The sequence below is a fragment of the Littorina saxatilis genome, linkage group LG17 (assembly GCF_037325665.1).
Source record: "Littorina saxatilis isolate snail1 linkage group LG17, US_GU_Lsax_2.0, whole genome shotgun sequence".
Lineage (NCBI taxonomy): Eukaryota > Metazoa > Mollusca > Gastropoda > Littorinimorpha > Littorinidae > Littorina > Littorina saxatilis.
In genome coordinates, this window is record NC_090261.1 from 54874347 (window position 1) to 54890341 (window position 15995).

At 45.5% G+C, this 15995-nt stretch overlaps 1 protein-coding gene across 1 annotated transcript in view; it reads right to left on the reverse strand.

The window, feature by feature from the left end:
- Positions 1 to 15995, reverse strand: part of LOC138951630 (translation initiation factor IF-2, mitochondrial-like) — a 40433-nt gene that overhangs the window by 23234 nt on the left and 1204 nt on the right. Inside the window, exons 2-6 of the mRNA XM_070323161.1 lie at positions 14918 to 15195; positions 14222 to 14327; positions 11574 to 11636; positions 5873 to 5987; positions 5156 to 5316 (exon numbers count right to left, since the gene is read on the reverse strand). Of these exons, the coding sequence (XP_070179262.1) occupies positions 5156 to 5316; positions 5873 to 5987; positions 11574 to 11636; positions 14222 to 14327; positions 14918 to 15169 (697 nt within the window). The 5' untranslated portion in view covers positions 15170 to 15195. The remainder of the gene's footprint in view (positions 1 to 5155; positions 5317 to 5872; positions 5988 to 11573; positions 11637 to 14221; positions 14328 to 14917; positions 15196 to 15995) is intronic.

Here is a 15995-nt window from a genome sequence, read left to right on the forward strand (position 1 = left end):
GCACGAGATCTCCTCTCTTCAGGGCGAGAGGGATTGGGGGCCGAACTGCTAGACGCAGTAGGTCGGGAAACCAGTGCTGGCTTGGCCACAGAGGAGCGACCAGAACCAGCGCTGGTTTCTCCAAGTCCACTTTCCTGAGGACTTTGCCTAAGAGGCAGAACGGAGGGAAGGCATACGCCGGAAGATCTGACCAATCCACTTCCAGAGCATTCACCTTCCAGGCCAGAGGATCCGGGAAGGGGGACACAAAGAGAGGCAGTCTCGCCGAAACCCTCGTCGCAAAGAGATCTATCTTGGGTTTGTCGATCTGCGACCAAAGCCGCTGCAAAGACTGGTGTGTGAGAGTCCACTCTGAATGAACAATCCTGTCCCCTCTGCTCAAAGTGTCTGCAAGGACGTTCAGACTGCCCTTCAAGTACACTGCTGACAACAGAATGTGCTGGGCGTGACACCACTTGAGAATGCGACATGCAATGTCGGAAAGACTGTGAGACCGAGTCCCCCCCTGCTTGTTCACATACGACGCCACAGACATGTTGTCGGTGTGAAGACGTACATGACTGCCCTCCAGGAAAGGCTTGAACGCTAGAAGCGCCAGGGAAACGGCCTCCTACTCCAGTACATTGATATGTAGGGAGGCCTGAGAGCAATCCCAAACTCCCGAAACCACGTGCTCGTCCAGATGAGCACCCCACCCCGTCAGAGATGCGTCCGTAAACAACTCTCTCTCCTGCGGTGGACGAACAATGGGAACACCCCGGAACAAATCCGGAAGAAGCCAAACACCTGTGGTCTGCTGAAACCAAGTTCCCAGTGCGATCGGAGCACTCCAGTCCTGGGATGTCTGATCCCACCTTGACTGCAGGGAGGCCTGAAAAGGCCTCTTGTGAACCCTGCCCAACGGAATGAGGGAAGCCATGGATTCCATCTGACCCAGAACCGAAGTCAGAACCCTTGCACTGGCGTGATTCTCTCCGTAGAGAGACCGAATCAGACCCTGAAGCTTGTCGATCCGCCTTTGAGACGGACGGACAGACCACCGAAGCGTGTCGAATTCCATGCCCAGGTAAGTAAACGTCCGGGATGGTTCCAACTCGGATTTTGTCAGGTTGACAGAGAAACCCAGCTGTGCCGCCCGGCTCAGCACCCTGTGCGTATGAGCCTCGCAAAGCCCCCTGTTCTGGTGAAGGATTAACCAATCGTCCAGGTATGCTCTGAGACGGATGCCTTCCTGTCTCACAAGAGCACAAAGCTGCCTGACCACAATCGTGAAAATCCACGGAGCTAAAGACAGGCCGAACGGCAGAGCCCTGAACTGGTAAGCTTTGCCGCCCCAAGGGAAGCGAAGCCACTTCCTGTCCGCGACATGTATGAGGACGTGAAAGTAAGCGTCTGTAAGATCGATCGACGTTGCACAATCTCCCGGCCGTAAGGCCTCCCGAACCGAAGTTGGAGTTTCCATGGTAAACTTGATTACTCTCAGAAACTTGTTCAAAGGAGAAAGATCTAACACCGGCCTCCACGCCCCCGAGGCTTTCGGCACTACAAAAAGTCTGCCGTAAAACCCCGGGGACCGCGCGTCCAAGACCTCCTCTATAGCTCCCTTGAGCAGCAGAGCCGAGACCTCCTCCTGGACCGCGTTCCGTGCCACCAAATCCTTTGGCGCCCTGCAGGGCAGGATTATCCTGACCAGGGGAGCCTTCTGCCCTGACCAGAGAAGCCGGAACCCCGAACACACTATCCCCGTGACCCACTTGCTGGCCACCAGTTGCAGCCAGGAAGAAAGGGCCCTGGACGGGCCGCCCGCTACAACTAGCGCGGGGGCCACCGGGATGTGTTGTTCGGGGAAGTTTCATTGGGGGTGAGGCTTACGCCCCGACCCCCTGGAACCCCCGAAAGACTGACCCCTCTTAGGGTATGGAGCTCCACGCCCCCTACCCCTGGAGGAGAATGACTGCTTCTGGGCCTTCCCACCACCTGACGAAGACGTCTGAGGCTTAGCAGAAGAAAACGCCTGAGTCTGAGACTTGCCCTGAGGCTTCTGGAAGCCCTGTGAAGCCAAACGCGCGATCGCTACATCCCGCGCGTCCTGCGTCTCTTTCTGGAGTGCATCGAAAGACGCCTGCCCTAAGAGAGACCCCTCAGCAAAAGGGGAGACCTTCAGCCTCTCCACAGTCGCGGTGTCCCGAAATCTGGACCCCGTCAAGAAGGCTGATCTCCTTGAAAGCACCGCGTGAGTATACAGCCGGGCAGACAAAGTAACCTGTTCTCTAGTCACCTTGCCCAGAGTAGCCAGCAGTGTTGAAACATCTGTCGGCGACGCATCAAACCGAAATTCAAAAGGATCAAGAGATGTGGCAATCGATCTGGATAAAGACCTTTGCAGAGACTCCGACACGGACGTGAGCTCCAGCAAAGACCTCCCAACTTCCTCCACAGCTGTGAGAGAACCGTCAGTACATGGGACAACTCTATCCCTATTGTACCCGTCCTCTCTCAAAGCAGCAAGTTCCGGCGTCACCGGAAGTGCCCCTGACGGCAGAGCAAAAGAGTCAATCAGATTCACAGGATAAGGGGTGAGCTTGAACTTCGGAACACCGGAAGCAGCCCGAGCCCCAGGCTGAGCCAGCCAAGAGACAACGTCTTCCGGGGCCTCGCCGTGCTGAACCAACAACGGCACCGCCGGTTTGCGTTTACCACACAAGACGTTAGCCATTTCATAGGCAATAGTTGACGATTCCCGGAAGCGGTAGCGAGGCCGTTGCTCCTGAGCACTCCGGAAATCGTCAAAAGCAGAACGAGGTGGGTGAAGCTGAGCCTTGTCCTTCACCACCCCTTCCGGAAAGTATCTGAACGCCGTTTCCGCCGCCAGCGCCACTGCGGCTGACAGCTTCACGGGCAAATTCAGTTGGGAATCCTCTACCACTGAGGCATCCCCGTCTTCCGCCCTACACTCCGACTCGAGATCAAGCTCGGAGCCAGGAGGCAGAACATCAGACAGTTTATCGTCGGCAGAACCGACCACTTCCTGCCCCCCGGGCGGAAGAGGACTAAAACGGTCCCCGATATTCTCATAAAGAGACGTACGGAGGCGTTCGTCCTTTCGCTGCTCGTGGGAACTCTCACGACTACCAACGCCAGAGAGAGCCCCCTGAGCTCGCACACCGGCAAGCGGTGTAGACATACCTTGAACTGGTGTCCCATAAAGGAGAGACACCAACTTGGTACTCCCATCCTGCGAAGCATGGACATCCGCCCGAGTCACAGTCGCCGAAGGCAAAGCGGAAGTCGAAGCCGGAACTGCAGGAGACTGCCGTACCTGTGCTAAGGAGAGAACATCAGAAACACCAGACGGAAGCGCTCGTAATTCCTCCCTAGTGGAAGATAATTCCGACGCAAGTGTCGAAACTTGAGCGCTCAAAGTCAACAATAAAGACGCAACTTCAGTTGGCGCTAACCCAGGGCAGCCATCTGAAGTTGAGGCAGAAGCAGAAGCAGAAGCAGAAGAAGAAGAAGCTTTGCCCGAAACACCACTCTTGCCAGAACGTAAACAAGCCTGACCGGAAGTTAAACTGACGTCTGCTAACACGGGAGATTTAACAGAAGTTGAATCAGAAGAAACAGACGCGGATTTTCCTGCGCCCTTCTCTCTCCTAGAGCTACGTTTTGGAGGCGTATCGTCAGAAACCTGCCTCGAACTAGGCTTCCTTTTGGCGCTATCAACAAGCGCAGCCTCCGCCATAGCGAAAGAACTCACGAAAAATTTCAAAGAAAAACAATTTCAGAAAAATTTCACAAGTACAAAACGAGCGACGAAAAACGTCGCTAAAGTTATAACAAAACGGAAAGATCTCACCACACAGCGTAGGTAAAGGTGAACAGTTAGGCGACGACCAAGGGGAGATGCCAAAGCCAAAGACTAAGACAAAATGCTGAAGACAGCAGGAGCGTACATCAGGAGCGTCCTTCCCAGTTGAACCGCTGAGAGAGAATGATACAAATGTCGGCGTATGCGCACGCATACGGATGTTGGACCGGACATCGGTCTGATATTATGGGATGGATCACTCTTTTTTAGGGTGGTCTCCCTTGTTACCAAGGGGAACGCGTACAGCGTTACCAGCACTGAACTAGAGTTAATTGCTATATGTGAGTTGGGTAATAATATGTAATTTAATTGTGTGTATGTGTTTGAATAGATCATTTGAGGTACCTTTGTACTTGGTTTTTCGTTTTTGTTTTTTCGAACACTTTTGTTCAGAGGCTTGGATTTTTACATTAATTGTAAGCGGACATTCACAATTTTCAAATTAAGTTTTTGGGCGAAATCATATTTATTAGGTCTTTGAACGTAAAGACTACTAAGTGTAACAGCAAACCCTTCCCTATATCGAACCTCAAGCACTACTTGGTCATCAGGTTACCTCGTGAATTTCAGTGGCCACCCGTAGTTTCCACATGTGAAATATGCTTTGGAAAGGAATGTACTGTTTAAAAAAAGTGATAAAGGTGACTGTGAGGCCTTGTTGAGGAGCGCAAATCTGCTGTTTGCATAGCAGGGATGGCCAAATCTCAAAATTTGTACTCGCCAGCCGGGCTAGTAACTTCAAGAAAGTTACTAGCCCGCCAGAAATTTTGCTGGCCCGGTACATCCCACAGTTGCTGCATCTGCAGTGTTTACATGGCTTTGAAACTCTATATTATAACCTAAAGAGTTGCATTGGACCAGAATGTTCACTGGCCCGCCGGGCGAGTTGCCAGGCGGTTTCTACTAGCCTGGCAGATTTTTTACTTGCCCCTGGCAATCGGGCAGACGACTTGGCCATCCCTGAATAGTCATTAACCCTTTCACTGGGGCAATTCTGTAACACATGTTACATAGCCACTGGTGAATTAACAGAGACAAAAATAAAGAAAAACGGTCATATAGGTTTTTGCATCCATGGGAGGTAATCGGAACCGGTAGCCAGTAGCGCGACATATGTCGTGACAACCAGGTGACAGTATACGTAAAGTAGCGCGACATATGTCGCGACAACCAGTATAAGGGTTAAGAAGAAAAAATTAGCATCCAAGCCTGTGCCTGTATCAGTGTTTCTGTGTCTGTCAATATAACAGTGTAAAAAAATAAAACAAAAGCTAAAACAGAAGTCACCTTTAAATGCCCCAATGTGCTGTGTGATGCCACCAAACTCCTGATCAACAATGTTGGACTGCCGGAGGTGATCCAGGAGAGTTGTCTTCCCATGGTCCACATGCCCCATGATCGTCACCACTGGGGGGCGCTTCACCAACACACTGGGATCAGGAAGAGGCCTGTAAAAGTTTGAAGATTAAAAACAAATTTAAACCAAATAGAACACACACACAAAGAATAAATAGAAACATCAAAAACATTTTTTATAAAGTACCTATAAACCACAATAGCATTAACTAACTTATAAGCAAGCTGGCAAAGGCAACACACTGTTTATCTAGTAAACTCAACAAAAATTGAAATTATACATAATTAATCAAAGAGAAAAAGGCAACAGTGACAAAGTGAAATTAAACATAATCCAGCAAGAGTAAAGTCAACTGTGACAAAATTAAGGCCAAAAAAAAAAAGGTCTGTTTACGGTAACCCGACCGACCCTATTTTTTTCGCGCGACCCTACACTTGTTTTTGGCATTTGGGGGAAAAAAAAAAAATCTTTTGTTTTTGGGGCAAAATAACGTAAAAATATGGTTTTTTTTGGGGAAAAAAAATCAAAAAAAATCCCGACCTACCGACCCTATTTTTTGGGCCTATGTTACCGTAAACAGACCTTTTTTTTTGTTTTGGCCTAAACAAAATTCGCCAAAGTCTAAAAGTCAAGGAAAGCGTATTTACTGTCTTTCCACATCGCAGGCCTCCTTTTCCTTGGCCACCTTGTTCTGGCCGACTGTCTGACACTTCATGCCAGACTTCTTCACCACCTGCTGTATCACCTTCATATCATCCAGCACTGAAATCAAATAAGAGATACTGAAGGATTTTGTTTGTTTGTTTGTTTGTTTGCTTAAACAAAGGGTGGGGTCCTGATGTGGCCTATTATGGTCCGCTGGACCCAAAAAGCAACAGCTAACTAACTAACCAACCACGAAGGGTGATATCAGGGCGGTGCTGCTTTGACATTTAACGTGCGCCACACGCAAGACAGAAGTCGCAGCACAGGCTTCATGTCTCACCCAGTCACATTATTCTGACACCAGACCAACCAGACCTAGTACTAACCCCATAATGCCAGACGCCAGGCAGAGCAGCCACTAGATTGCCAATTTTAAAGTCTTAGGTATGACCCGGCCGGGGTTCGAACCTACGACCTCCCGCTCACTGGGCGGACGCCTTACCACTAGGCCACCGTGTTGCGGTATACTGAATAATGAAACTTCAATATTGTAGGGACCAAACTGAAGTGTTTTATGTTAAAACCTGTTCTTTTATCTAACAGACATCTTAAACAGATAGCACACCAATGTTTCAAAGGTGGATATTGTTGGGACCAAACTGATGTGTCCTCTGTTGAAACCTGTTCTTTTATCTAACAGAAACCTTAATCAGATAGACAGTGCTAACGTTCCAAAATCAAGAATCAAAAAACAAGAAAAGTATGTTCACGAAAGGATGAAATGCACCACCCACTCAAATCTTAATCAAATGATCTTTTGAGTGGATGGACAAGATACACAACAGACAAATAATAACGAAGGCTGATCACTTAGCCTTTGATGTTGGTTCTTTGGAGCAGGAAGCTAAGCAGTATTTTCTTTTCCGTCCAACTTCAAAGATCAATAGATTTTGTTGTTCTTTTTGTATTTTTAATTCTTTTATCTTGTCATTCAGGAGAACTAAGGCTGTAGGGGCCTGAACTTGAATACTTTCACCTGGAATGATTGAGTGACTCCAGAATAGGTGACGCTAAGTAAACCTAATACATATACAGCAGTCCCTCTCATGAACGGACACCCTTGGGCCATAGCAAAACTGTTCGTACATTGCAGGTGTCCGGTCACGGGAGGGGTGACCACACAACCCCCTCCCCCATACACTCACACAGAGACACACAAACAACAGGATTGAGTCTATGATAATCACTTCTTGTGGCTACTAAACAATAACAATAAACTCCTAATACTTCTTTAAACGTTCTGTAAAAATGATTTGTATGAAAAGTGTTGAAAAGAAGAGATACAATAAATCCTCAAGGCAGTGAACACACTCACCATGCACTGACATACGAAAGCAGCCACACAAACACAGCACAGAGGAGCGTGTGCAGATGCTTTGCAAGAATAAGCTTGAAAACTAGTTTGAATAAATAGCAGCAGATAGAGCTGCATGTCATAATCATGTAATTTATTTTCTTCTTGTCTGGCTTTATTGACTGCATGCCGATCATCAGACATGGGATTCCGAAAAAGTGATAATTAATGAAAAAAAAGGTGGGGGTCTGGGGGCCGCAGAAGGCCCCCAGTAGGGTCCAGGGGCAACGCCCCTGGTCGGGGTCGGGGTCTGGGGGCGAAGCCCCCAGAAGCTGAAGGTTTTTAGTGTTTTAGACACACAAAAATGGCCCTGAAATGCATATTTCAACTTAATCATAGCCCCCCCCCCCCCCTCCCTTTCTCTTCCTTCCCATGTTTCTCAAATTAATTTTACGCTAAGACTCAAAATAAGGAGGAGAAAGAGAGAGAGAGAGAGAGAGAGAGAGAGAGAGAGAGAGAGAGAGAGAGAGAGAGAGAGAGAGAGAGAGAGGCGGGGATGGGTGGTGGCGTGTGACGGTGTGGTTTCAATGTTCTTACCTTGTCGGTGCCAAACGACCCCAGTGACTGATTTCCCGACTGGGTTTTCAGGATAGTCAGGTGCTTGTTGCTTTTCAAGTGGCTTTTGAGGGCAGTCTTTCCATTGGAGCCGTAGTTGATAACATTAAAGGCACAGTAAGCCTCCCGTAAACCATCACAGAGCTCCCCGAGCGTCTAAATACAGTACAAGCATACTTCCATTTGAACGCTCACCGAACGGGAACATCCTGGCTGCTTTCTGTCGAGCGTGAGACATTTTCCAAGAATTTATTTTCGTGGACTTGGCCCTGAAGAACAATGGCGCCTCGTTTTTGCGCTAGACCTAACTTTTAAAATCTAAATTATAAATTGACAGCTTGTTACACAAACATTCTTTAATCATAAAAGAATTCGTTTTTCATCAAGACAAGATCAGAACAATTCGAAGTTGTGAAAGTTTAAAAAAAGAAAAGCCCGGAAGCAGGGTCACGCAAGGGTCGTAGCAGACGACGGCCCGGTTTATCAGTGCAAATCGCCGTTCCTCTCAACAGTCAAAAGCCATCGCTAGAGTTCTTGTGAACCACAGCCGTTGTTTCGTGCATAAAAAACGTGCTATTGTAGATAAGCTCACGTCGAGTCGCATTCAAATGACTAACTATGACGACTGCATTGTGAAAAGGGGGAAAACTGGATCACACGGGTTCACGATGGCTCAGGGGTAAGATAAACCACGCAAAAATAAATTCTTTGAAAATTGTTCGCTCTTTACGGAGGGCACCTAGGATGTTCTCAATTGGTGAGTGTTTAAATGAAAGGGTGTTTGTACTGTGTGTAAAAGCCTGACCGTATCTGTGATGGTTTACGGGAGGCTTACTCTGCCTTTAACATCGTTGCACAAAGTGCACTGAGCTTTTCCCGGCAAGTTGATTTTAGCAAAAGCATCGCCAACTTTCAGTTTCACGTCTTGTGTCTTCTGGCCTTTCTCGTATTTCCAGCTCAATGATACAACTTCATCGAGCCAGTCGAATCTCCAGAGATTTTTCTTGTACTTCTGCTGGTCAATTTCCCGGGATAGAACGGTTTCGTCTCGCTTTAGCTTCCTCATCATTTTGGCAAGTGGCTCGAAGCGATGTAAAAATGGCGCCGAATCATTCTCATACGGTATGCTTATACTGAATCCCCGATAGCTACGTTGAAACGGTGACTGTAGGAGACAAACACTCAGAGCGCGTTCCCATACGGATCGACCAGCAACAGTCTGACCGTTTTAGGAACCAATCGTTCAAGAATAGTATGGAATGGAGCGTCGCGATCAGCGGACCGGCCGAAAAACTTGGGTCTATACCTACATATACCCCAAAATTTTCTCAACGGATTTGCACGAATCTCAAGAATGATCCCTGGAGCCTAAAAATTTACGGAATTCCGTAATTTTACGGAAGAATCCCATGTCTGGATCATGTGTCATGGCAGTGACTTTTCACTCTTCAGTTGGAAATACACTGTACACAACACAGCTCCCACTCTCCCTCACTAATGCCTACCCCAAGCCGTGACAACTGATGCTTGGAAATTGTGTGGAAGAGTACACCTCTCTATTTCTCTCCAATGCTCTTCCTGCTGACATGCAGTGACACCGGACACCCCACTGAGTTTAGCCAGCTACCCCTCCACCCCCTCCCCCCCTCCCCCCCCTCTCTCTCATTCCCTCCAGCCATGTACTGTTTGGGGTTGTGGCCAGAGAGGCCAGCTGCACTGTTCACTCAGAGCAAAACCAGTTGACTGTGTCCTAACTTTTGACAAAGCAAGACAACTGAAGGGTTCACAGATTAGGCAACCGACTCACTGGTCAAGGCTGAGGGGAAACAAGAGTATCTTGTCAATGAAAGAGGTTACACACAGACACACGATGCTGAGAACCGTGGCCGGCTTTTCACTCCCTTTCGCTCAGGACCTTCATCGACTGTGGTTTCTGTTGTTTACGTCCAACAGACAAGAATAAAGAGCACAGTGCAGTTTCATGTTGGCATCTTCGCATGTACTCCACTCCTGACCAAAACTACCCCCCCTCCTGATGGGTACACGTGCACTCAAGTTATCAGTGACTGTCATCACGCCATTGCGGCTGTGATCTTTGTACCAAGGGCCGGACTGCTCTGTTATTGATTTTGTTGTGGTGAAAATTTGACGATGGTCTGTCCGTACATTGGAGGTATGACCTGCTGTTGGGACCGAAAATGAGTGTCCGCGTCCATGTTTTGCAGGTGTCCATTTAAGGGGGGGCAAATATAGAAGGAAAACACTCCGTGCCGAGCAAATGTGTCCGTACATGTCAGGTGTCCGCTCACGCCGGGCGGGGGCTGTACATTGCAGGGACTGCTGTAACAGCCAATGATTGCACTAATGATCACTAGTTTTTGCACAAATCTTTGACACCAGGCAGGCACACAGAAATTAATTGATCAACTCATTGATTGACTGACTAAAAGTAAAAAAAGAATTAACTAAAAAGTTTGAGCTTGATACTTCTTCTTCTTTGTTCATGGGCTGAAACTCCCACGTTCACTCATGTTTTTGCACAAAATTAATTGGATTTTTACGTGTATGACCGTTTTTACCCCGCCATTCGGGCAGCCATACGCCGCTTTAAGGGGAGGCATGCTGGCTATTTTTGTGTTTTTATAACCCATCGAACTCTGTCATGGACTACAGGATCTTTTCCGTGCGCTCTTGTGCTTGTGTGTACACATGAAGGGGGTTAAGGCTCTAGCAGGTCTGCACATAAGTTGACCTGTAAGATCGGAAAAAAATCCACCCTTATCCCACCAGGCAGTTGCGACCGGGATTTGAACTTCACGACATTCCGATTAGGAGGCCAATGTCCTATCCACTAGGCCACACTTCCCATCTGAGTTTGATACAATCCATAGTACTGATCATTTAGCAATAGAAAAACTCACATGAAAGGAATAAAAACAAGAAGAGCAAACGCTCGATCGAGTCACTTTCGCAGTTCTGAATATTATATGAGGCATCAGATGGACAGGAAGAAATTGCTATTCACAACACAATGAGTCACGTTCACATAAAATTTGAGCCCGGTCACTTTTATAGTTTCCGAGAAAAGCCCAACGTTAAGTTGTGTGTTGCCGAACAGAAAAGGCTAGTTATCTCCCTTGTTTTTCTGATAACGTTCGTAAAAGGCTACAGATGTAAATACTTTGATGTAAAGAATAATCCTACAAAGTTTCAATCACATCCGATGAACTTTGTCAAAGATATAAAATGTCTAATTTTTCCTTTGACGCTGACCTGTGACCTTGAAAAAGGTCAAAGGTCAACGAAACCATCGTTAAAGTGTAGAGGTCATTGGAGGTCACGACTAAACAAAATATGAGCCCGATCGCTTTGATAGTTTCCGAGAAAAGTCCAACGTTAAGGTGGTGTCTACGGACGGCCGGCCGGCCGGACAGACTAACACTGACCGATTACATAGAGTCACTTTTTCTCAAGTGACTCAAAAATTAAAATAAATAAATAAGAAACACTCTTTTCTTCATAATGATGACAGTGTCCTTGTATCATAGAGAGAGGGGGGTTGAGAGAGAAAGAAGGGGGGGGGGGTTTCAGAGAGAGAGAGAGAGAGAGAGAGAGAGAGAGAGAGAGAGAGAGAGAGAGAGAGAGAGAGAGAGAGAGAGAGAGAGAGAGAGAGAGAGAGTGAGAGAGAGAAAGAGTAAGAGAGAAAGAGATAGAGATAGAGAAATCAAACTCACCTGAATCTTCTGAATCATACTTGTTACTTTTTGGTATTAACATCAGCACTTCAAACACATGGTCTGCAAAGTTGGAAGAGAAAGACTTCAGCACATTCAAAAATCAAACATGGTCAAGAACACAAATTGTCATTCAAAAAGTGGCAATTTTCAACTGACAATGAGATAGCAGCGGGGTTTTTTTTTCAATAATCACATATGCTTGTTCTGTAGGTCTTGCTTATAATTTTCCAGACTATTATAATAAACAAAACCACAAAAAACACACAAAAGTTACTGCACACAAACAATAATGTCATTACAGATTTTTGGCTCACGTAAGTGTAGCCTATGCGATCGTAACTTTGTCTGTCTGTGCGTGCGTGCGTATGTGCGTGCGTGCGTGTGTATGTCTGTGGTAGAAACTCTAACATTTGAAGACGTCACATTACATTGACGTCACATTATGACGTAAGAGGGTTAGACGTCACGCGAAGGAAGTACTGAAAGTCTCGGTCATTATTATTTTGAGCGGGCCGAGACTAGTTACTCCCTACTAGATCTAGTGTCTCGCTTTCTTGCACAGTTTCACCTATGCTCTTTCTGTGTGTGTGTGTGTGTGTGTGTGTGTGTGTGTGTGTGTGTGTGTCTGTGTCTGTGTGTGTGTCTGTGTGTGTGTGTGTGTGTGTGACGGAGTGATTGAGTTTGTGTTACTGTTTGTCGATTTCTTACGTGAGCCTTGATGGCTTCGCCTCTTGTTAGACATGCAATGGTAAAACAGTATCTTCTTCATGTGATCTGACAACACCATTTGTAAGAGTCTTGTACTCTTGCAAGATCTTGTCCAGTGTTTGACCCAGTCAAAGGAGCACAACGAAAAGCCTCTCCTATGGGCATGCAACTTTAAAACACAGGTACGGCAATACCTTTTTACAAACCATACTAGGAATTCTGATGAAAGATCTGCCGAATTCTACTGGGCTTTCCTAAGTATTACTGGGAAGAGCTGGGTGCATATATATATACGCCTGTTACGTTACTTGAAAATACACACTAATCCTATTTACCGGTACTTATTCCACAAGTGAATGAAATACTACAATTTCACATCACTGTTCATTGGCTTTATGAAAGCCCGGTTTTAACCGCTTTCTTCCCTTTATATAATAAACCGTCCTTAGATCGTGGTTCTCCCGAACAAAATCCTTGTATGTCATCGAGAATTTAGGATTCTGGGTACAGAAATCCTTTCATGCAATGACGTCAGTGCCTTTCGGCGATTGGTCAATGCATTTTCAGAGCCAGACAACAACATAATGTCGCTCACGCTTGAAATTTATGCTACTTGATATCTTTCCAAACTGGAGCATAGGATCAGTTATTAACTTAACTTGCCTCGAACAGTGAGATATGAGAACAGTACACAAATACAAACGGAGAGACTCGGAAACTGGAGTCGAGTCAATACTGATACCCATGCTCAAGAACTCAAATGTAATATTTGAAGTTGAATCTCCCTCGCCCACCGTGCAACAGAATAGCTCGGTTGGTAAAGCGCCCGATCGCTTTTCCTAACATTGCTGGTCAAGGGTTCAATCCTCGTCGAAGGCTAATTGTTTTATTTATTTTTGTTTTATTCATTTTTTTTCATTCTAGACGGTTTGGATGATGAGTACTTTCAGCGGACAATTTCCCAAGAAATACCCATTCAATTCGTTTAGTAACATCGGCTTTTGTGAAAATGTAATGCCCTATGGGTAACACCACGACTACAGTACATGTAATGATGAGATCAAGAAAACGAACAAAGCACAAATACGATCCGGGAAACTCGGAAACCGAAGAGTCGACACTTGCTTGACTCAAGAACCCGGGCACGTGTAAAATATGTTTGCAGTTCAACTTTTAATTTTCAAGCCTGGGTATCGTGTGCCTGACTGGCAAGGTGGTTAGACGTTTGCCTCCAGTGCCAACGGTCTTGAGTTCGAGTCCCGTATAGGGCAAGACTTTTGTAAAACTTGTTCTCTCAATTTTTCAACTTTTCTTCTTTTTGAACTCTACATTCTTGTATTTTATTCTTTCTGATTTATTCCAAAGGGTTTGAGTCGTGTATTGAAAATCGAATATAGTGCGCAAGTGCCCTTGACCAGCTTTCCCAGAATTTTGTTTGTTTGTTTGCTTAACGCCCAGCCGACCACGAAGGGCCATATCAGGGCGGTGCTGCTTTGACATTTAACGTGCGCCACACACAAGACAGAAGTCGCAGCACAGGCTTCATGTCTCACCCAGTCACATTATTCTGACACCGGACCAACCAGTCCTAGTACTAACCCCATAATGCCAGACGCCAGGCAGAGCAGCCACTAGATTGCCAATTTTAAAGTCTTAGGTATGACCCGGCCGGGGTTCGAACCCACGACCTCCCGATCACGGGGCGGACGCCTTACCACAAGGCCAACCGTGCCGGTAGCTTTCCCAGAATTCCGTATTCTATTTCTAGTATGGGATACCCACAAGAAAAGGTCAAAGGGCATATGACATGTATCACTGCGTGTCGACTGATAGTGATAGTGAAAGTATTAGTAATGATAGTAGAGCACTTCTACTATAATGGACTTCTGATTATTCTTATTATTTTTTTAATGACAGAAAAACTCAAATCTTCCTACCGATTCCTCTGCCGATGACTGAAGCAAGTTGTGCCACAGTCATATTGTTGTGCACTAGAACAGTAGGTATGTCAGTTCCTTTCTTGTTCAAGTTGACTGGTTTTCTCTGCAATCAGGTAAACATAAATAAAATTAAAATTCTTAATAATAATTGTCACAGTGCTTCAGTTATACCTGCTATACTCACATACACTGATGATACAGAGAAAATTTATGGCAAACAGATTTGAAAATCGTCTTGTGACTTGAAGTTTATTCAATACCATACCAAAATCCTGAATGCTATTCTCCTTGAACAAGCAAGCCTGAAGTGCTGGATATAAATTATAATCAAACACTACAGTTTGATGTTGCACAGTTAGAAGTCAAAAGGTGTGGTATGCAACAAAGAACATCAACATAAATAGATTACACAAAATCAAAAACCCTGTGGAAACATCTCTCATACGAGTTCATTTTACTGCTCATTAATTATCTTACAGATACCATATTATATATACATATACAATGTTATTCAGCATAATTAAAATTGAAAATTAGGAGAGTAAACTTGACATGCAAAATATACAAAGTGATAACATTCAAGTTAGAAACATGATCACAAAATAAAATTCTAATGGTATTTGCTTTACTTATTTCCCAATCAAAATAAAAGGAAGAAATCTATGTTAACTATCCTAGTGCACTGAATCCTACCACTTTTTTCTTGGAATTCTTTGCTTTGGCAGCAAAGTTCTCAGGCGTGAAATGCAGCGAGCGTCTCTGACACCATGTCACCTGTTTGATCGCAGGTGATTTCACTGCACCAGGAGAACATTTTTCATCTGGATGTGCAGCATAATGTGTGTGTGAAGACAGTGACCGGCTTTCATGCTGCAATAGGGCACTCAGGTGCTGGTATCCTTTCAGAAATCCCTGCACGCCCTGGGAAACTGTTCGGCTGTACATGATTTCACCGAAAGTCTTGAATTCACCTGGGAACAGATAGTTGTTGTTTTATTTAGCACTTAATTTTATGTGTTTGATGAAAGAAATTAATAGTAATACATTATACAGCAGCAGTCTCATTACCCATTTTGCATTGCCAGCAGCATGTGAACTACAGCGGGACTACAGATAGGTCAGAAAAGCTGGAAATGTCTTAACTCAATGTATTTGTCTTTTTATTGAAAGGCTTCTTTCCGTGTGTCTGTCCATCACACTTTTACTGGCTTGTAACTGTGTTTATTAGCCAATTTGCCTGACAATTTAATTGACATGACTTGCCATTGCCAATGCCATACAAAGTATCTGATATTATAAGATGTTTGGTGGCTTGTTGACAGACCAGCTTTTTTGTTGGTCCAAGGGGACCATAAAAAATTATCGTCTTTTGTTTCATCTTTATCGACCAAGGCCGAAGGCCGCGGTTGATAAATATGAGACAAAAGGCGATATGCTCCCCGAGGACCAACAACAAAATGCTGGCTTGACGACAAACCACCAAACATCGTTTTTATCATCATTTTGTTGTGCAACAAAATGCACAATATTTAACCCACAGGGAGACGAATTTTTAAAATCCAACTCCGGGCCACAAAGCATCGTCACAGTAGCTCGAGATAACACGTCAACATTGTATGTGACGTCAAACGTAGCTTGTTGACGCTTTTGTTCCAGTCTGAAAATGTACAGAGCTGCGATCATACGTGTGAGTTCAGTAAGGCCTAAAAAAAAAATAGGTGTGGTTACGGTAACCCGACCTACCCTATTTTTAGGGGCCGATCCTATAACT